The sequence below is a fragment of the Budorcas taxicolor genome, chromosome 12, assembly GCF_023091745.1.
Source record: "Budorcas taxicolor isolate Tak-1 chromosome 12, Takin1.1, whole genome shotgun sequence".
In the NCBI taxonomy this organism is placed as follows: domain Eukaryota; kingdom Metazoa; phylum Chordata; class Mammalia; order Artiodactyla; family Bovidae; genus Budorcas; species Budorcas taxicolor.
In genome coordinates, this window is record NC_068921.1 from 27,906,881 (window position 1) to 27,929,011 (window position 22,131).

The 22,131-nt window shown below is 40.7% G+C and overlaps 1 protein-coding gene across 1 annotated transcript in view; it reads left to right on the forward strand.

The window, feature by feature from the left end:
• Nucleotides 1-1,627: 1,627 nt before the first annotated feature.
• STARD13 (StAR related lipid transfer domain containing 13) overlaps nt 1,628-22,131 on the forward strand; it is a 167,375-nt gene continuing 146,871 nt past the window's right edge. The window contains exon 1 of the mRNA XM_052650353.1: nt 1,628-1,846. Coding sequence (XP_052506313.1) covers nt 1,678-1,846 — 169 coding nt within the window. The 5' untranslated portion in view covers nt 1,628-1,677. The remainder of the gene's footprint in view (nt 1,847-22,131) is intronic.

Below are 22,131 nucleotides of genomic sequence, written 5' to 3' on the forward strand. Positions count from 1 at the left end.
TGGAGTACTCCAATATTCTTGGAGTACTGGAATACTCCAGTATTCTTGCCACTTACGGACAGAGGAGCCTGGCAGGTTGCAGTCCATGGGGTTACAAAGAGTCAGACAAAACTGAGTGACTTTCACTTTTACCTAGTAAGATATTTATGCGAAATGAGCTGCTTCCCAGAATTGCAGACGGTTCCACAGGGAAAGACGTTAGGTCTGACACACACAGCAAGAATCAAGGCCCTAATTTAAGCCCTGTTGAACTTTCAATTGAGAGTTTTTCATTATTAGGATTCGAAATCCCAGGCCAGGCTATATTTAAGTTTGAGTCAGCCAACTATAAGAACAGCTTGGCCATATGCCTCTTTTTCAAAGAACTTTATTCCTTCAGCCGCAGGCTCAGAATTTGATAACATGTTTTCTATGGATTTTTTTTTTCCTCTTCACATCAAACAATATTAGAGAGAAAAAAATAGAGGGAAAACGCTAATTATTCCCATATGTATACTCAGATATGGCCAAGTGGAATTACTGGCAGTTTCCTTAAACACACACTCTGGTTCCAGATCTCCACACATGTGGGCACAGACCCTCCTCAGGCTCTACTTGTCAGAATCCCACCCATTTTTTTTTTTCAAATCCCACCCAAAGGTCTCTTTCTCTGTGTGGCCTGCTCTCATCACCTCAGTCAAAAATAATATTGATTCCTCTAACATTGCTCTTGTGTCTTTTTGAGGCCCCTTTCCTGTAAGCCTGTATTAGCACTTCTGCATAACTTCTCTATGGATCGCAAGCAGCTTGGTGAGAGCAGCTTTGCATGAATCTGCATTTTTACAGTGATTCCTGGCAGTGTCTTAAATGCGACAGGTACTTTCAAAATATCAATATTTTGCCTCTGGGTGGTTAAAAAATTGGGGAAGTGGAAAATTTTAAGGGGTAGATATTCAACAAAGACGCTGACCTCTGCCAGTCTCCTCCGTAAGAGCTCTCAACCTCCCATGCCGAGGGTCAGGGGCCTGGAGTGTGTTTACTCAGGGCGTTAAAGCACCTCAAGTTTACTCTTCACTGGAAAAGCTTTATTTATTTCTTTGTAATGAAGGGTGGTAATTTATACTCAGAGCTTTATGCTTATGTGAAGCGGCTTCTCGCGTACGTCGTTTGTCACACCCATCTTCTACCCGGCTGGGCTGCAGCTGCCCGGGAGAAGGCGAGCGTGCTTTCCCTAATCTTCAACACCAGAAAGCTTTTTCCCGTGCCCAGGCATTGTTTTCCTTCTGAGGCCGTTTTCTCCTCCCTCTCTCTCTTCCTTTGAACTCTCAGTGAGTGCCGCTTCTCCCGGCTTCGTCAACTCGAAGGCACGCCAGGCCAGGCAGGGCAGGGCAGTGCTCGCGTGGGCCTCCCGCACTGCGCCGCGATCAGATCTGCGGGACCTGCCTCTCCCGGGGCTTGCGGCCGGGCGCGTCCCGTCCCGTCTCCTGCCTCCCTGCGATTGGGTCTGCGAGGTCACGTGAGAGCCGAGGGCTGGAATTCTGAGTTGTGGCTCCTGGCACTCCTTTTTTGTTTTTTTTTTAAAAATCGCTGGGTCTGTTGCGCTCTGCCGGGCTGGGTGCCTCGCTCGGTGACTGAGGCTGGAGGCAGACGGAAACCGCCACAAGGGCAGACTGAGGGGGCAGAAGAAAGTCTGCCGGGATGTTGAGTCAGGGACCCCGGACCCCAGCTTCAGGTTGCTACTATCTAAATGCCATGACACCTGAGGGCCAGGAGATGTATTTGCGATTTGATCAGACTACGAGACGCTCTCCTTACAGGATGAGCCGGATTCTAGCACGCCATCAGCTAGTGACTAAAATTCAACAAGGTGAGTCGCTGGTAGCGGAAGGCTGTTGCTAATTCTGATTTCTTTGGGCTCTCTTTCATGCTAACCCCATTTTTAAAAATGACTGTTTTCACTTTACAAGATACGGATTTCTATGCCACGGCGCGCATACCTTTCAGAAATAACTTCCAGGCTGCCGTTTTAAGCAAACAGTGACAGCACTTAGCTGCCACATAACTCAACGGTCAAGTCCACAGAAAACTTCAGGATGGGACAGTGAACCATCAGTTTCCAAAACTTAATGTGTGTCTACAGAATAAATGAGACAGGTTTCCTCAGTACGGATTTTAGGAGCTTTTCAGCAGGTTCCTCACACTCTGTCACACTTAAAACTTGGACACTTGTTTATTTAATTAGGAGAGGGGGAAGAACTAACTTCCACCCTGCCAAGATTCTTTAGAACACTGTTAGTGAAGGGAGAAATTTAAAATTCTATTCTTAAGGCCCTTGGGCTAACAACCAAAATCACATTCTCTGCCTATTTGTACGTTTATGTCAGCAGTTACCACTGATTTGTTGATATTGTTCTTCTGGTAAAAGATAAAGGTGTCTGCTAACCTCAAAACAGATCTTGTGACAGAAGCACCAGCTTTGTAAGGCAGACAGGAGAGGATACTGATTACAAGCTGCTAGATGTCCCTTTTTATTCTCAAGGGGGGAAAAAAATCACAAAAACCCTTCATGCTCCAGAAATAGTTTAAAATGTGCTGTTTATCTTAGGATAGGTTTGTGTAGAGCAGAAAGATGAGCATTCCTAAGAAACTTCAGTTGCCCATTTAAAAGACATACACACATACCTACACATATACAATATATTTATGAAGTTTATAACCAGCCCCTTGCAGACTAACTAAATAGCTAAATTATTATATTGGTGATACATAAATTGACCAGGATTTTCTAGAGTTGTTATAAAAATACAACTTCCACTTAAATGGGTTTAAGATTATATTGAATTTTAGAGGGGAAGCTGGGGTTCGTAATCATGAAAATCTTATTGTAATGTTTCCAAAAGGAACAATATGTATTCTAGTGAGCAGCATTTGATGAGATTGTTTCCTTGGAAATTAGGATTTGTTTTTAAAGGTTCAGGAACTGGTTATGTGTGAAGGATACTGGTCCTACATACCGGTCTGATTTCAGGAAGGATATTATGTCATTCCATAAACTCTGTGTGCAGGTCTTGGTTGAATAGAAACAAAAGTAATCATTTCCCTGTGGCTTGATTTAAAAATACACTAGGCTTAGAATAAAAGCCAGCTCCATTTTAGTTTTAGAGATTTCTAACAGTGCTTTACCAGACATCATCATCATTATGGACATAGGGGCTCAATAAATGTTTGGTGACAGTTTGATGGCTTATATAGTCTGTGCTCTGTAAATGTTCTTCAGCATGCTCATAAAGTGTATTATGTTAGAAACATTGCATACAAATAATTTGAAATATCTTTGTAAATCTCCTTAAATTAAGTTATAGTGATTTATTTCATTAAAAATTATTGATGTTCTTTCTGGAATGAAGATTATTTTTCCAGTAAGGACTTGAGACGTTATGAACACATGTATGATCCTTGAAAGTGTATTCTGTGTCAGTGTTTCATTTTGTCTAATTAGAAAATTTGAGCATTCTTACTTTTTTTTTTATACTGGGCAGTGGAATATTTGAAGCTAATGAATGCCTAAAAATTAAGTGACAGGATCATAGGTAAAGCATGAAAGAATTCCAACACTCCAATGATTAGGAGCTTGTTATTTGTTAATAATGAGTTAAGTGGTGAGTTACTAATACAATGTGCAATTTTATCATAAGACTTTGAGAAAGCAGAAGCAAAATGATTTTACTGGGTTTACTGTATGAATACATTGGTTTACTGTAATAGTCGAGAATATTGACTGAACATTTATAATGTATCATGTTCTGCTCTGAGGGTTTTATATTATGTATTTCAATTCATTTTATCCTCAAAAAGTAAATCCTTGTAGGTGAGTACTATTATTATACCCATTTTAAAGGTGAGAAAACAGAAGTACGTAGAGTTTAATTAATGTCTCCAATGTTACATAGTAAGAACTGGTATTTGAATGTATCTATAGAGACCATGCTCAGTCATACTCTAAACCATTTTTTAGTTTTTATAGTGAGGGTTAAACTACCAAACCTGTGGTTGATTTCTGAACTGTATATTTCAATCTTTTCTACTCAGGATGTAGCACTGAACCATATTATAGAACCACCGTGAGACTTCCAGTCAGGTCCTATTTCTCTGGTGGAACAAAGCGCTATGTGTTTTACCTTCCTTGAGCAGTTAGTACCCAATAGTACATGATGTCTGGTTATTTTACTAATGGCCTACAGTCATTCAGTTAAAGCTTATCAAGTGCATATTAAATTAATAGCATTATTAGTTTTTGTAGCTCACTTATCGGTATCTTGAAATGACAGCCACTTCACTAAAATGGTTTTCATGACTCTGCTATGGATATTTCAAGAAAGATTGGGCATTGTATTAATACAGTTTGGGGGCATGAAGACATAGTCTTTCATGGCTGTTGGGAACAGTGCAAACAGGAGTAAGTTGCTCCTCTCTGACCTCATTACAATGAGATAATCATTGAATGGCATGGACATGATTCAGCAGTAGATCCACTCATGGGAGGGAAAAACAAAAAGGGAAATAAAGGAATCTTTGATGATGCATAGGATCAGAATGAGTTGCTAAAACCCAGGATGAATCTAAACTTGCTCATCTTAGGGTATGCTCCAAAATATACATGCACCATTTCTGTAGCTGTCTCTTTAGTTCTGGAGTCTTAAATCCAATTAAAAAGAGAAGCAATGTTTAAAATAGAGTGTTGTTTTGCAGAGTAAAAACTTATCATGTAAGTCATATTGCTCATAGTCCTTACCCCACAATCTTGCTGAATCAATGGGGAAATTGTTACAGGGAGAGAGGATGGAAATAATAATGGTCCTTATTTCCCTCTCAGGCAGGCACTTGGAGTGGACAAGAGGGAGGATGCGAAGGAGGTGGAGGAAGAGCATGTTAGGCCATGGAAGGGGAGAGTGGGGATTTTATGTCATTAGATGGCTACAATTTATTGGCTACATGTGCACCATGCTTAAGTACACATACACCTTACTAGGAAAATTCAAATTGAGGCAGATATATAAGTGTGATTACTTGCTTTGTGAAAGAATTCATCATGCTATTAAATGTAAAAAATATGTTAATGCCTTCAATAGCATGAAATGGACCTGATTGCAATAAAGTCCACTGAACTCTGGAAAAAAGAGGAGACAGGGATGCAGGCTCTGTCTAGACACTCTCTCATTCTTTTGCTGTGGCAAGTTTCAGACTTTCACTGGGCCTTCATTTTTTGACAAGGAAATGAGATGGTCAGACTGTGATTCTGGTTCTCAGGATCTTTCTGTGGTTGAGTCAATAACTCCTTGAACTAGAGTGCATAAACCTGGGAAATTTAAATCCAGAGTGACAAAACCCAAAAGGGAAACAGAGCAGCAATCTAATGTGGAAGATATCAATGACTTCTAATTTTTCTACATCTTGTCAAGGAAATAGTGAAATGGAAATCAGATTTTAATTCTACTTCTGATGCTAATTAATTGTGTGATCTGGGGAAAGTAACAACTTTTCTGGGCCATTCTTTTCTTCTTCCATAAAATGAAAGAGTTTGAATTAAATAAACGTGAAGTTCCCATCATCTCTAAAATTCTAGGATTCTGTGATCACAGGTTATTCCTTAAGAGAAAGATGATGCTTATTTACATTTTCCTTATTGTGTCATTCAACATCTACCCAGGCATGCTTCTTTGTTACCTGTTTAACGCTCTCATTATCAATTTACTAGGAACATTAGGATGTCCTGTCTTGTGGACTACTTAAATGTCAGTATAAGCTGTAACTGTAAAGGTTAGTTATAATTATAAAGAAACTTGTAAAACCTTTCTTTCTCAGGAGTCCTGGACTGTACCATAGAGTTATTGTAATGCCTGGGCTCTTACAAGGATTGTAGAGATCACAGAGTTGTATACCCCCATGCTCACAAAAAAAAAAAAAAAACCACCTCGTTTCTGGACAGAAAATGTAGAATGTAGAAATTTCACTAATAGGAGAATTAGTGAAAATTGGACTTGCACTTTCATTGACTTTTTATCTGAGACTATTTTTAGAGATAGCCCCTCATCTCAACTAGAGTAGAATAAACTGCCATTTTTATGTTCACAGGGAATGAAACTGGGCATTAATGATGTATTAGCTCTCATGCCTCTATCAAGTCAAATGATATGCTGGGGATTTGCCCATCAAATGATATCTTGGGGATTTGCCCAACCTAAGTGGTGGCATTGCTCATCCCTGGTGTAAGAGACCTCCACCAACTGAACAGCATCAGCCAAAATTAAATAATTATCTAGCCTTTTTTTTTTTTTGGAATTTCCTTTTCTCTGTGCTTAGCATTCTCTTAGTCAACTACTTTCAGAAATAGAGGATGAATACACCCACAGAAAGACAGATAGAACACTGAAAACAGGGTAAGAATGTGTCAGTCATGCGAGAGTGCTGGTCAAAAGTTCTTTAAGAAAAAATACTGTCAGAAATTCACATTTCATGAAATCAGAGCCTCTTTCTATTCTGTGCTGGTGGACTGAAGGGCCTGTACAGAAAGGACACTATACAACCAGAAGTTACAGGAAAATCTGTTAAGTGAATTAAGTCAATTAAGTTTGAATAACATTTTAAAAATCATCACATAGTAAAACTGTGAGCAGTCAAGAAATAAGAACTAGAAGGAAATTGTCAAAGAGCAATATGCTTGTACACATATAAAACTTGAGAGTTTAACTTTAACCAAATTGTGACTTTCATGGCTACACTCCACTGAGCCTATTAGTTCTGAACTTATAAACACTCTTCCCAGATGCAGATTTTGTGACATTAATTGAAGTGAACAGAAATCCATTGACTCATTTTTTCCTCATTTCTCCCCCTCCCCATCCCATAATCAGTGCTTTAATTCTTAGTAAATTTGGGACACTGGTTAACTCTTATAAAACAAGGTTCCCCGTTTCCCCAGCAAGCTAACCATGGCCAATTAGAAGCACAACTTAGGAGGAGGGGGGAAAGAAAGAAAATTACCAGTAGTGGTCTGAGCAATTGACGGCCCAGACTTACTTAGATAGAAAACAAGTGGGTTTTAGTAAACTTCCTGTATAAAGGAAAATGCGTGCTTGCTCAGTTGTGCCTGACTCTTTGCGACCCCATGGACTGTAGCCAACCAGGCTTCTCAGTCCATTGGATTCTCCAGGCAAGAATACTGGAGTGGGTTGCCATTTCTTCCTCCAGGAAATCTTACCAACTCAGGGACTGAACCATTGGCAGGCAGGATTCTTTACCACTGAGCCCGTATAGAGGAAAATACATTGGTGGAAATCTAGTGGAACAGATGATCGTGTGCTCTGTCCCTGCGTCTCATTAGCTGTGAGAATGAGGTGCTGAGACTAGGGAAGAAGACACAAGAAGATAATCATGCATTGCTCACCAGATCTTTGAATGAAATGAGGATCATGTGAAAATCATCTTTTCCCTCCTCAGGGGCAATCTGAATATGATTTTGGTGTGGGTAAAGACATTGTATATTAATTTACATTCTACCTCATTTTCTTAAAGGATTTGAGGTAGTTCAGAGAAGATGCAACTCAGTTTTTAAAAAGATAAATCTGGTGAAAAGGAAAAATGTAGGTTGATTCAATGCAGTTCAGTCCAGTCGCTCAGTCGCGTCCTATTCTTTGCAACTCCGTGGACTGCAGCACTGTCCATCACCAACTCCAGGAGCTTGCTCAAGCTCATGTCCATCGATTCAGTGATGCCATCCAACCATCTCATCCTCTGTCATCCCCTTCTTCTGCCTTCAATCATTCCCAGCATCAGGATCTTTTCCAGTGAGTCAGTTCTTCACATCAGGTGGCCAGAGTATTGCAGTTTCAGCTTCAGCATCACTCCTTCCAATGAATATTCAGGACTGATTTCTTTTTAGGATTGACTGGTTGGATCTCCTTGCTGTCCAAGGGACTCTCAAGAGTGTTCTCCAATACCACAGTTCAAAAGCACATCAGTTCCTCAGCACTCAGCTTTCTTTATGGTCCAGCTCTCACATCCATACATGACTACTGGAAAAACCATAACTTTGACTAGGTGGACCTTTGTTGTCAAAATAATGTCTCTGCTTTTTAATATGCTATCTAGGTTGGTCATAGCTTTTCTTCCAAGGAGTAAGCTTCTATTAATTTCATGGCTGCAGTCACCATCTGCAGTGATTTTGGAGCCCAAGAAAATTAAGTTTGTCACTGTTTTCATTGTTGCCCCATCTATTTGCCATGAAGTGATGGGACTAGATGCCATGATTTTCATTTTTTGAATGTTGAGTTTTAAGTAGGTCAGTTAATAAGATAAAAAGAGATAGATAGAGATATTATATAAAAATTTATAATGTAAGGCCCTGAATAATTATTAAAAGCATGCTGCAGGTTTAGCTTGAGGCTTCCTAATCTAAGGAAAGAGGAAAACATGATCAGGGAAGATTTTCCATGTCCGTAAGGTAAAAACATAGCAGCACAGCTTTCCCTGGGACTTGATATACAGGAGCAGTTTCTCATAAAAAAATCCCATTGTGCTTTTTAACATTCTTACAATGGATTCAATAGCAAACCCCTTACAGCATCCTACAGTGAAAGTAGGGACATAACAATAAATTTTAATTCAGTAAAACTATTTGAGGATGGAGCGGGCGGCTCACAACAGGGAGGTTCAGTATGTAATCCTCTGATTCCCTGGCTTGACCTAGAAATAGCATGGAAACTGGAGACAATTTTGCTGTGTCTGAGAACTCTAGTAACATGGATGGATGGATGGATGGATACTTAGACAGATGGATAGTCAGGAGGAAGAAGTTTTTGCAGTTAAGTAATTTTGAGAAAAACTACATCCCCTTTCCTTTCTTGGAAATTCATATTTATGAAAGGCTCAGAGAAACCCTGCAGAAAGTAATTTAACCTTGTTTAAACTTACATATTTCATCATTAAACCTTTTTTTACTGGATACCAGGAAGTGACGCATGTGAAACCCACGTTCCCCAAGGAACACATTTTGGAAAGTCTGGTTTAGGAAAGTGCAGGGCCAGGTGGTTCATTCAGATCATTTTCTTTGAACATATTTCTTGCATGAATTAATACTTTGAGATTATATCTTACAGAGTAACATTGCAAGTATTCTGTTTTCAAATAAGGCCAACTCCATGTACTTTAAAAATCAGCTGGGTAAATGCAGGATGATATCTTTCATGAAAATAAAAAGGAAGATCCTAACCTGATTAGGTGGCCTCTGCACATTTGCCCAGCAGAAAACTGAAGGGAGAGGTATATGGGCAGAGTTAATCATTATAATAATAGTACAAATAATCTTCAAGTAACCCTACAAAATACATTCTACTGGGCCAGAAGAAAGAAATGATTGCTTTTTAGCTCTGGATCTGTCTAACCTACAATAAAGCCAAAGTTCTAGTTGAGTTCCAAAAGGGTCCGGCATTATAGCAGCTGATTCAGAATATTCCATTACTGCTGGGAAGTAGAGTCACTGCCCCACAGGAAAGAAACAGGAAACTCTTGAGGGGTCGCAAATTCTCCCTGGTGGCTCAGAGTCAATTTCTAACTCAGGGTCCAGTTGTATCCTTGGTTACATAATGTCCCTCTCAGAACGACAGAATAAAGTGACCTGATAGATAATAGGTCATTTTTAATAGTAAAATCTGTTTGGTCCAGTTGTATAAGCAACTTAACCAAGTTTTCCGTGAAGACTACAGATATTCTTAAGGTTTTTTTTTTTTTTTCCTCCTGCTGGCAAGAGATAACGAATTAACATCTGCATTATGACTGATGCTTTTTGAGAGAAATCCACAGAATATCAAGAGGCTGCAACAGAAGGCATGAAGAATTAGTCCATATCGTGTCACCCAAGTCCCTATGCCGTAAAGTCATACAGGGTCATGGCAATCACTGTAGAATGGTGCAGTGTAGGGCAGGGCAGACACAGATTACTATGAAAATGGATACACTATTATTTGAAAAGACATGAATTCTCTTTTTTTGGAGAAACTTAGGGTCAAAAGGAATTTAAATGGAATGGTTAGAAAATGACTTAAAAATAGAGAACATGCTGATGCTGTTAGAAAAAAGAAATCAATAGAAGTACATCTAAAATGTCTTGCTAGGCTCTCAAGTGACTTCCCTCACAAACCATGGGAATCCTAACAGTTGTAGAGGTCTGACAGGCAGAGCTGACTAAAATACCAGTGTTTTGCATTGCCACGTCTCTCACATTCTGATAAAACACGTAGAGGAGAGAGTGGAGATTGTAAAAGAACTGGTGGTCACCAAATAACTAATCTACATGTCAGTATCTTGAGCTGAAGAAGGCATTCTCTCCCTGCATTCCTACTCTCCTCTTCCTGGTAATTTCAAAAATCATGCATATGGATGCCAAGAACCTTTGATTAGTATTCCATCTCTATAAGTGAACAGTGGCATTTCATACACATTTGTATTCACCAGAGGGCACACTGGAAAGAAAAATACAGTAGTCATAAAGTCATTTTCCTCTGAAAGTTTTACTATCCCCAAATTATCTATAATATTTAAAATCACTATAAGAAATAAGAAAGACTCACAATTCCAATGACAATCGCATTCCAACCATTCTTATCTAAAGACTAGGGCTCAATATAAGAAAATATAGTAAGCAAACATCCATGTACATTTAGCCCTTCAAGGTACTGTATGAGCAAGTGAATAAATTATGTCCTGTATACCAAGTTTGCTAAGGCAGGCATATCTACTGCCCCATTTTTTGTGTCCTCAGAAAGTGTCCACTACAAAATCTGAAACAAAAGGTGTATGTGTTGAGGGGGGCAGAGGGGTTGTTGTTATTATTTTGTTCTTTATCTTAAGCCATAATGAAAATCATTGCCATTCCCAGTTGTGGTTTCCTGGGCACAGCAGTTACTCTCTCAGTTGCCCTGAACTGACCTGAAGTGGTGGGTTTAGGCCGAGTTTCAATTCATAAAGATAAATAGCAAAGTCTGTTGATCCCCACCTTCCGCCAATAAAAGAGGCAGGAAATGTTCCTGGCTGTGGGAACGACTTGGTGGTAAACTGTGAAGAGGTGAGAGAGCAGCAGTGCTGGGGGAAAGGGGGCTGTGCTTTTGCTAGACTGGAGTGAAGGCCAGGGAGGTCATCAGGGTGGGAGTGGGGAGGGGTGGGAGCAAGGTTCTAGACAAGCCTCACTGGCCAGTCTGTAGATGGTTATATCTACATAGCTGATGGCTTTATCTGTAATATATGGGTTCCCCTGTCATCATGTGACTTTTTTAAACTATTAACTCTGTGCTTGCTAAGTTGCTTCAGTCATGTCCGACTCTTTGTGACCCTATGGACTGTAGCCTGCCAGGCTCCTCTGTCCATGGGATTCTCCAGGCAAGAGTACTGGAGTGGATTGCCATGCCCTTCTGCCAGGGGATCTTCCTGACTCAAGGACTGAACCTGCGTCTCTTATGTCTCCTGCATCGGCAAGTGGGTTCTTTACCACTTGCGAGTCAACTGAGATTTTTCTTAATTTTGTAGAAACTTCAGTATTATAGTGGTCTCTGCACAGAGGAATTCATAGAAAAGAAATGCCGTAAAATGTAAATAAACTTTCTAATGACCAGTTGGCAATTTGAAAATTAAGCACTCTGTTTCTCAAACTAATTCAAACAAGTTATTTAAGAGGCCTTCATTGCCCATTTCATCTAAGACTTTCATTCCTTTTCATTGAGGGCTGTTCTTCATAATTGTTGAATTCCTCCATGATGAAAGACTGCATATGAATGTGATCATTAACATTTGTTGAAATTTGTCCTTAAGAGTTGAATGGACTAAGTCAACATGGATTCTTTTGCTTCATTTGTTTATGGATTATATGTAGTCTTAGGTCCTCCTCCATTTTGGTAAACTAAAATGTTAATAACTAAACAAGATTAGTTATTAATAATAGTTATTGATAATAACCAAACAACATTAACTAAAATGATAATCTTGAACTTTGTAGAAGCCTTGTTTTGTAAGATTAAATATTTGATGTCTACATATGGCATCCTGGAAACCCTGCAGAGCTATTATAATTGTAATGTGTTCACTGGTAGAATGCATGAGTTTGTGGAGCAGGCCCATGTGCACCGTCTCTTTGAATAAGTGTGTGAGATAGTCCTAATCACCTCAAATTAGGAAGCCGTGTTCCCTGGAATCTTTCAGAGACCTGACAAATGCGTATGCGACTTTCCTACTTTGAAATGTTTCCAGTCTCCTTTTCCCAAGTTGTTCCTTTGGAAGCAGATTAATATTCACTTGGTGTTGCTGTACGGCCAAGCACATTTCCTTGAGTGGACTCTATCGATAAATATAGACTCACTTGATCTAATGAGGAAACTTGGCAGTGAGCAATATGGTTGTAAAACATTAACTAACTGGTAGGGTAGAGATGGTTTCAGAGTCCAACTTTTTCCTTTCCCCCTTCCACGTAGAGTAAAATTACTTCCTCACCTCCAGCTCTACAATTAACACTGTTTTGTGGAGCCATTATATTTCTGTTTCACATGAGGTTTCTCCTCTCTCTCTTGTCTCTGTGTCCCATCGTTGGTTACTTGAGTGGAACTGGCTGTGGACACTGCAGCTTCTATTCTGTTTTGTTCCAAGGCAGGAATGACATGGAATGGAGACAGGTTCTTTTCAGCTCATTAACTGTCAGTCACGCTGCCTTCTGACTGTTGGCGTCTACGCAGCTGTGTCCCGAGGTACGGGCGAGCCATGCCTCCTGGGCTGAGCAGAACTTTTCCACTGGGTCACCCAAGTGGAAAGAAAAGTGTAAGTCGGGATTTGCCATGGAGAGGCAACATAGGTTACTAATGTTTCTATGCATTTAGATCAAATATCCGGGTCTGGGATTGATGGCTTGACTTTTTATAAATTTTATGGCTCAAATTTTAGCTCTTGAAATGTTTACAAAAATTTTAAAACACTAACAGTATACTTATACCCACATTTATTGAGGGTTCCCTATTAGGTACCCAGGACTGTTTTCAGCACATATATTACTATTTCATTTAATTTTCATGAAGACACGAGAGTTAAATTTACTAGGAAGGCCTAACATTCAAGGCCTTACACTTACAGGCCTTCATTTTTCAGATGAGTAAACAAAGACTCAGAGAGTTAGGTAACTTTCCCAGAGTTTCCCAGCAAGTAGGTGGCAGAGCTGGGCTTTTAACTCAAGTTTGTGTGATTCTGAAGCCCACGTCATTCACTACGGAAAACTCCAGCAGCCTTACAATTACGTAAACGAGTCTGCCTGGATCCAAGCAGCATGTTTTGTTTTTATCATCACTTTGGACCTTGTCTGTTGCCTGCACCCCCACCCCCACCCCCACCCCCCACCCCCAGCCTTGGGCTCAACCAGCCCCTCAGGTTGTTGGAGGACTTTACCTCCAAAACCAGCAGCAGTTTCTCGTGATCATCCTGCATACTAACTGCCCTCCCGCCACCCTGTTGAGGGCTGGCTGCTCTTCATCATGGACGCTTTGTCCAAAGTAAACGTTGGGGCAGCAGCATTTGGCCTTTGGCAAGGAATCTAGCAAGATTAGGTAGGAGCAAGCATAACAGAGGGAAAGAACAGATTCCTCAACCCCCAACCTCCTTTCCCTACTTCTGATCCTGCAAAATGCCACGCTTCTTCCTAGAAAGTGCTGAGGGTAGATGTTGTAGGCCCGCAGGTTTCCCCAGGGTTCTTAGGGCCCCGGAGCTCAGTGGCTCACGTGATCTTCACTGTGGGCCTTTGCAGGCGGGAATCCAGGTGGGAAATAGGTCAGACCTGTGGTATTCTCCGGACTCTAGACCTCTAACTCACCAGTTCTATACTGGAAGGAAAGCCTATGTTAAACCAGGGTTTCCATTTCCAAACAGAAGCCCTGGATGGAGATTTTTTTTTCCCTCCAAATTTTGCAGTTTTGACCTCAGTCATGACTGAGGCCTGCAGACCGGAATAGTCTCAGTTGTGCTCTGCGCTTGTAGCTGGAGAACAGTAGCCAGTCAGAAGAAAATATCAATGTTCTGCCAACTTCTGCTGTTTGTGAAATTTTGCCAGAAGCAAAAACAGGATCAAAAATAATAAACAGACCTCCTCCCTTGTTGCATGACTGCTATTTACATAAAGAGATTGATGAACTGACTGTGCTTGTGTGAGTGCTCAGGGAAGGGAGTTTCTAAGGAGAAAAGGTTAATTCTTTGGTAGTTGATTGCATGTGATTTGAGGTTTTCTCAGATAATTGGTTTTTAAAGAAATAACCCATAGTATAGATCACCCTGCTTCTTCAATATAAGCAGTCTATAACATGGGTAAAACAACCAGACACACGAATTATGTGCAACTGTAAAACTTTACAGTGAAAATGAATCTTGAGAGCAAAGGACCACCATGAGTCTTAAGTAGAATAGAGATGTTTCCAGTGAAAAGAGAAACCTGGACTGTAAGGCAAGCTTGGGGAACTGGAAGGCAGGAGGCTGGGTTCTAGGACAACTCTGTCGTGACCTGATGACCACAGATACTTTTATTTAATCTGTCAGTGCCTCAGTTTCTTCATCTATCAAATGGGAATAATATACTACCTCCTGCTATTCAGCAATATCATCAAGAGAAAAAAATCAGTGTGAAATCAGTTCAAACAGAAGTTGTCATCCTCAGTTCTGGCGTGGCTAAGTGATGTCAGGGCACCTGTTAGGGATCTCTGGACCCGAATACGGGCCCAAACACAAGATCTGTACAAAGCAAGCCCCAACTCTTTAGTTCTCAGCTAGACACAAAACATCACCACACTTGCTTCTCTTCCTTGAATAATAATTTATATCCCCCTCTAGGATATGAAAATAATGAGCCACTCTGTGGTCTTGTTTTGTTTTTAGTTGTTTTCCGAATAGGCAAGGTATACTAATTCTTAAATTTATTTTATATTTTCTTTTTATATATTTGATGTGCTGTGAGGGAATCTATATCATTAATTAGGATCATTTTAAACTCCACTTTCTCTTATTTTTCTGCCTTTCTGAGATGTCAGAAATTTTATGTCATATTTTTTACTCAGCTAATTCACTCTTACAGAATAATTTCCCATTGTCATGAGCAGAATAAAACCTTCTGAAGTGAAAGATACGGTGTGACAGACTCGGGGACTTTGACAAGTCAGTGTGTCGTAGATCATATGCTTTCCATGTTAAGAATCTCCAGTATAAACTGGGCTTCCTGCCAAGGCTAATGGGCAATGTGGATGGTCCTCTTAGGCAGGATAGCCTGGTGTGGCTGTCGAGCTGGAGGCCTGAAAGATCTTAACCATGGTCCCAGCAGACTGCCTGAGTCCGAGAGGCCTGAAGGAACCTGATGTCATGTGCCCAGATTATCTGATGAAGGAAGGATGTGCCCAGTGCTTTCCTGGGACCCTGCCAAGCACAGCCTGGCCTGCGTAGCCTTAGGAAAGAAAGGTGAAAGCAGGCACATTTTTACCAACATTTAAGATGCTGGGGGATTGTCCCATAGTTTTGATACCAGGTTTTTGTTTGTTTTGTTTTCAGTGTTTGAGTGTGCTGATGATGTTAGATTCCAAGAAGAAGGGCAATTACTAAGCTGAGACCACTGTGAAAATCTTTTTGTTGAATACTCTGTAGTTTTTACTTGGAAAGGCTGAATGTCTTGAGTACAGTGGCATTTGAGGGGTACCTTTATGAATTAAGAGGAAGGAGCATGTTTGATGGAGAATAAACCAAGCCTGTGAAGGCTTCCTAAAACCTTTTCTCCAGCAAAACTGACTTATTTGAACTAAAGAGTTGGGGCTTGCCTTGTACGGCTCCTATGTTTGGGCCTGTTCTTATTGATTTGCATCTTGCATATGAGGGTGAGACTAGCATCTCTCCACCACCACCCAGATTCATGATGCTCTCAAGTTTCTCTGTGGCCTTTATCTTAGCAGAACACATTTCTTGATTCTATCTGGCTCTGCTCAACGATTAGCCATTTAAATAAATTATCGTGTCTTGTGATGGATACAAATAACTTGACATGGGACTTAGGAAGTCTTCAGAGCCTTAATTTATGAGAGAAGGATTCTCTCAGACATCTTTCCTTTGGCTCTGGGAGGCTGTGTAGCTTGCAGGTGCAATGTGCAGTGAACGAAAACCTGGGCTTTGGTGTTTCCTGGACCTGAGTTCAAATCCTAGTTCCAGCATGGATTGGCTCTGTGATCTTGAGCAAGTTCTATGACCTTTATATGCCTGTTTCCTCATTTCAAATGGGAATAAAAATAATAGCATCCACGGCCTGGAGTTGTTATGCAATGAAATATAAAGTGCTTATCACAGAGGCAAGTGCGAAGTGCACTTACTCAGGGCTCAATGTACATTCGTTTGTCTGAAAAGGAAACAGAATGGAAACAGAAAGTGGTCCATTCCACTGTGGATTAATTCCTTGTGAACAACTCATCCAAGAACATGGAACTCTCCCTTCTGGTGAAAAGCGCATTGTTGCTCTTCTCAGTTCTCAAAAAGTCAGGGTACATAATTTACAGAGAGCTTACCCCTGCGCTAACACTGCGACACTAGCATTTGTGCTCCCCCTGGGAGTACTGGGTTGGTGGAGAATTTCTCGTGAAATCATCTTTGGTAACATTGCGATAACTAACACAAATATTTAAGAGAGGCTACATTTTGGGAATGAGTATCACTTCCTCTCCATCAGTTACACTAATGGAGACTCTGACTTGGTCAGTATTTCAACAAATAACTGTTCAAAGTCAATTGCACAATCTTTGCTGATATTGAGTGTGATGGAAAATTGTCAATATATAAAGCATGATCACTGCCCTCAAGGAGATTACAGTTAAGTGAGCTAAGACATAAACTATCATTAACACCGACAGTTCAAAAGAATGACAAACAGGTTATCAAAACATAGGCATTTATATTGAGTGCATTGTCAGCAGGGCTATAATATAAGGAAAAAAGGTTATTGGGCCTGAGCTATGGAAAGAGACTGTGTTTCCACTGGGTAAAAATCAGAGGAACTCATTCTAAGTAGGGCAGCAGAATGAATTGAAAAGTAAGATTTAAGTAATTAAAAATGTAGTCCATCCTACTGTATAGTTGGGGAAGGAGAGGGTGGAACAAATTGGGAGAGTGGCATTGAAACATATACACTGCTTATGTAAAACAGTCAGTGGGAATTTGCTGTATGACACAGGGAGCTCAAACCTGGTGCTCTGTGACAACCTAGAGGGGTGGGACACAGTGGGAGGTGGGGGGGAGGCTCAAGGGGGAGGGGACATAGGTATACCTATGACTGATTCATGTTGATGTATGGCAGAAACGAACACAATATTGTAAAGCAATTATCCTCCAATTAAAAATAAATTTAGAAAAAAAAAAGCTGACCATTAGCTACTACCAAAAAAAAAAAGAATGTAGTCTGTCCTACTGTACAGCACCAGGAACTATATTCAATATCTTATAATAAACCATAATGTAAAAGAATATGAAAAATATATATAACTGAGTCACTTTGCTATACACCATAAGCTAACACAGCATTGTAAATCAGCTATATTTTTAATAAAAAAACAGTATTCTAAATCTGGTGAAATGAGTGGTTGTAGGAAATGAGATGATAAGGTTGGAAAAGAACTCTGAGGCCAGACTTCAGTGAATTTGAAATTTCTGTGGTAGGTAATGGGGTGCTACTGAGAGAATGTGAGTAGAGAAGTAGTTGGTTGTAAGCAGTTGTTTAGAAAGATAAGTAAGTGAACATGGGTTTGAAGTTGTCAGAATTAATGGAGAGAGCGAATGATAATCAAGGAGCATGTGTTTTGGCCAGACTGTGTCTAGGCATGATAAATAATTGTCTCATTTAATTCTCCTAAGAGTAGGTACTGTTGGTGTTCCTATTGTCAGTTCAGTTCAGTTCAGTTCAGTTGCTCAGTCATGTCCGACTCTTTGCGACCCCATGAACTGCAGCACACCAGGCTTCCCTGTCCATCACCAACTCCAGGAGTTTGCTCAGACTCAGGTCCATTGAATTGGTGATGCCATCCAACCATCTCATCCTCTGTTGTCCCCTTCTCCTCCTGCCTTCAGTCTTTCCCAGCATCAGGGTCTTTTCCAATGAGTCAGCAAAAGGCTAAATAATTGAGACCCAGACAGGCTAAAGTTACTTGCTCATATTTAACCCAAATGACTAGGACTTGAACCCAGGGCTCGCTGACTCTATCTTCTTCCACAGCTCAGGCATTATAGTTTAGTTTTGTTGTTACAGTGATTACCTTACCCTGACGGCTGAGGATTTTAACTGTGGTGATAAAGAAATGATAAACGTAGGATTTAGCTCCGTAACTTTTCAGAATAGCAGAATATTTACAAGCCCTTAAAACTTTAATGTTCCCAATTACCAATTTATCTCTTCATGTCTTTCCCCTACTCACTATTTTAAGAATTCATTGGTTTGAATTTATTACTATATCTTCTACTAGAGATTTTTATTCTACTTGGAGATACCTGTCAAGTGATTTATATTATCAGTGACTCTTGCTCAGTAAATTCTGGGTCAGCTTACAATGGAAGTTTCCCTGGATTTTAATTGAATTATCTGATAAGACTATACGTATTCAACGATTTACTAGTAAGGAATAAATAAAATTAAGGACTAATATGAAATGAATTTAATATAAGCAATAAAGAGATTTAAATTTTGAACTCCTGTGTGTGCATGCTCAGTCGTGTCTTGCTTTTTCGGACCCCATGGACTGGAGCCCCACCAGGCTCCTCTGTCCATGGTATGTCCCAGGCAAGAAGACCAGAGTGGGTTGCCATTCCTTCTCCAGGGGATCTTCCTGATCCAGGGATTGAACCTGTGGCTCTTGCGTCTCCTGCATTGGTAGGTGGATTGCTTACCACTAGTGCTACCAAACCCCTAGACATTGCAAATTGGCTTGGATGATTTCATTTCTCAAAGAAAGGTTTTTTAAAGAGTATTATATACCTAAATACAAACAAAATTTAGTGCCTAATTTTAGAAACATGAATAAACCAAAACACTAGTTGTATTGGGCCAATTTGCCAAAGTAGTTTGAAACCAGATTAATTTGTAGAGTATCCAATAAACAAATGGGTCCATAGGGCGCATGATCTCATTTATACCAAATTCTTAAGCAGTCAGTCATTATTTTATAAAAAAAATAAAAGAATTTCAAATATGAACTGTTCTAGAAGTAATTTAAAGATGTTTAAATATTTTATGAAGTATGAAATCGCACATAGTAGCCTCAGGCAGGCACCCCACTGGTACTGAATAAAAATACTCATATAGAGGTTTTTTTTTATAAGAGCTATTAATATAAAGTTTTACTTCTTTGCCTGAATTGTAGTTCCTATTCTGAATCTAGCCACAGGTTAAATTCCAATTAAATGAGATGCCTAAAGAGCCCCCAGGGGACAGAGTTTGTGTGCTTACTCAGATAATGTGCAAATAATACTGAATTTTCTGCTAGAAAGCACCATTCTATTTTTTCAACACACTCTAGTCTCTTAACTCCTGTTTAGAAAACAACTTTTCACCATTTCTCTCAAGTCGTCTGTTTCTCTCCGTTATCAAGATGACTGTCTCTATACATCAAGATGGGCAAAAGGTCATGGTGAGTCAGGCAAAGTCTCTCTTCTCAGATGGCCACACTTATTCCCATGACCTCTCCCAAGAAGCAAAAACTAGAGGTCATGGTTCAAACTCTGGGTCAGCGCCAGCTTATTCTCTAGGACAGCCTACTACTGACCCAATTACCAGTTCCTGAAGGTAATGGCTTCCCAAGGGAGTGTCCTCCTTTCAGGGTTCACACTTAACATTCTTGTCTGATAGTTACACATAAACCTGATTCTCCCTTTCTTGCTCATCAATCTGCTCTCTATGTGGATGGCATGGTAAAAATTGCAGCCTCTACAACTTCCACGCCACAAGACAGACTTCTAGATAGCACTGGTGAATGTGTGGCCTTAAGCTCCTCACCATGCACAATGGAAACCTATTCTGTTTCTGGTGCAGACCCCAACTGAGCTGATCCTACAAGACCCAAGTTCGCCAGTGAATACATTCATTGAGCGGCAGTGGTTGAACTCATGAAGGTATGTAACTGTGGCTGTATAATAAACCATCCCAAAGTTAGTGGCATTAAGTGACCATTATTACGCTCATAGGTTCTGTGGGTCAGGAATTTGGAAAAGATACAGTAAAAATGGTTTGTCTCTGCTCCATGATGATTGTGACTTTATTGTTGTTGGTGTTCATTCACTCAGTCATGTCTGACTCTTTGAAACCCCATGAACTGCAGCAGGCCGGGTTTCCCTGTCTTTCACTATCTCTTGGAGTTTGCTCAAAATCATGTCCATTGAGTTGGTGATGCCTTCCAGCCATTTCCCCCTCTGTCATCCCATTCTCCTCCTGCCTTCAATCTAAGATTGTGATGTTAGCTGGAAAAAACTTGCAGGCTGTGGGTGACTCAATGACTGGGCACTGGAATCATCCAAAGCCTCCTTCACTCCCGGGACTGGCCGCCTGAAATGTGGGGCCTCAGCAGAGGCTGCCAGCAACATCTACCTGTGTCCTCTCTAGGCCACAGCCTAGGCTTCTTCACAGCATGGAGACTGCCTTGCAAGGAAGAGCGAGGCAACAGTGCATGCCTTCTCCTGATGACCCTCAAAGTCAGTATAGAATCTCTTTTGCTTTATCATAAAGATCTGCCCAGGTTCAAGGGAAGGGAACACTACTTGGTGAGAGGCGAGCCAAAGAATTCACAGATAGGTTTTGTAACTCACATTGGTTAAGTCTACTGCTACTGCTAAGCCACTTCAGTAGTGTCTGACTCTTAGCAACCCCACAGACTTTAGCCCGCCAGGCTCCTCTGTCCGTGGAATTCTCCAGGCAAGAATACTGGAGTAGGTTATTTCCTCTCCCAGGGTATTTTCCTGACCCAGGGATTGAATCCCAGTTTCCTTCGGCTCCTGCATTGCAGGCGGATTCTTTACTGCTAAGCCACCAGGGAAGCCCGAAGTCTGGGTTCCTGCCATTCTTGCTGGCATGTGGCTTGCCTTTGGCTGATTGATTCATTACTCTGAATTGTACAACTGGAAGCAGTGCTATAACTAGAGTCATCATGCAATGTGGTTTTGCCCCCAGGTGTGCAGAGATTGCCTCAATGACATTCCTGTGTATATACTACATTGCACTAATTCTTTCATTGTGATAGTATCATGAGTAGCTACAGGCATTGTTCTGAACATACATTAAATTGTTTAAGCCCTAATACCCTGTGCAAAGGAGAATATCCTTCCACCCTGACTTGTTGCCCAGAATTAGAACAAAATCCAGAATTTACAAGGCTGGAGAAGGGTCTCCAAGAGAAGTCAAATGGTTCTCAGTTTTATCTGAAACCCTATTTTCCACAGATGAGAACTCTGAGTTCTCTCATTTTACTCATAACTGCTGCTGCTTCTTTTTCTTTTTTTAATGCTACCCTGAATCCTTAGGGATAGAATTTAAGTTCCTGGATGCTGTTTTCTTAAGAAATTAAAGAAGATGGCCCTTTTTTTTTTTTTTGCAGTGGTCGTCAGGCAGGAACAGTTTACCCTCCAGGAACAACTGGCAATATCTGGAGATAGTTTTGATGATCACAACTGGGGGTAGGGGGGTAGGTGCTAGTAGCTTCCAATAGATAGAGGCCAAGGATGCTGCCAAACATTCCACAATACACAGAAGAGCCTCCCACACCAAAAGATGATCTTGCCCCAAATGCCAATACTGCCACTGCTGGAATACTCTGCTTTACAGGGGATTTTTCTAATCCCCCTTATAAAAATGAGGACACTGGGCTTCATAGGAGCTCATGGACCACAACCTGTCAGTGATGGAGCCAAAATTCGACAGCCATCTTGAGATCCTCGGTCTCACGTTCTCACCTCCTGTTGCTACTCCAGCCAGCCTAGCACTTGCCTAGAGAGAGCAAACTTGGAGTGGGAAGTGGTCGTTCGCACTTTTCTCATGCCCTGGGCAGTGTGCTGTACATCACACTTCTGCTAATAATCACA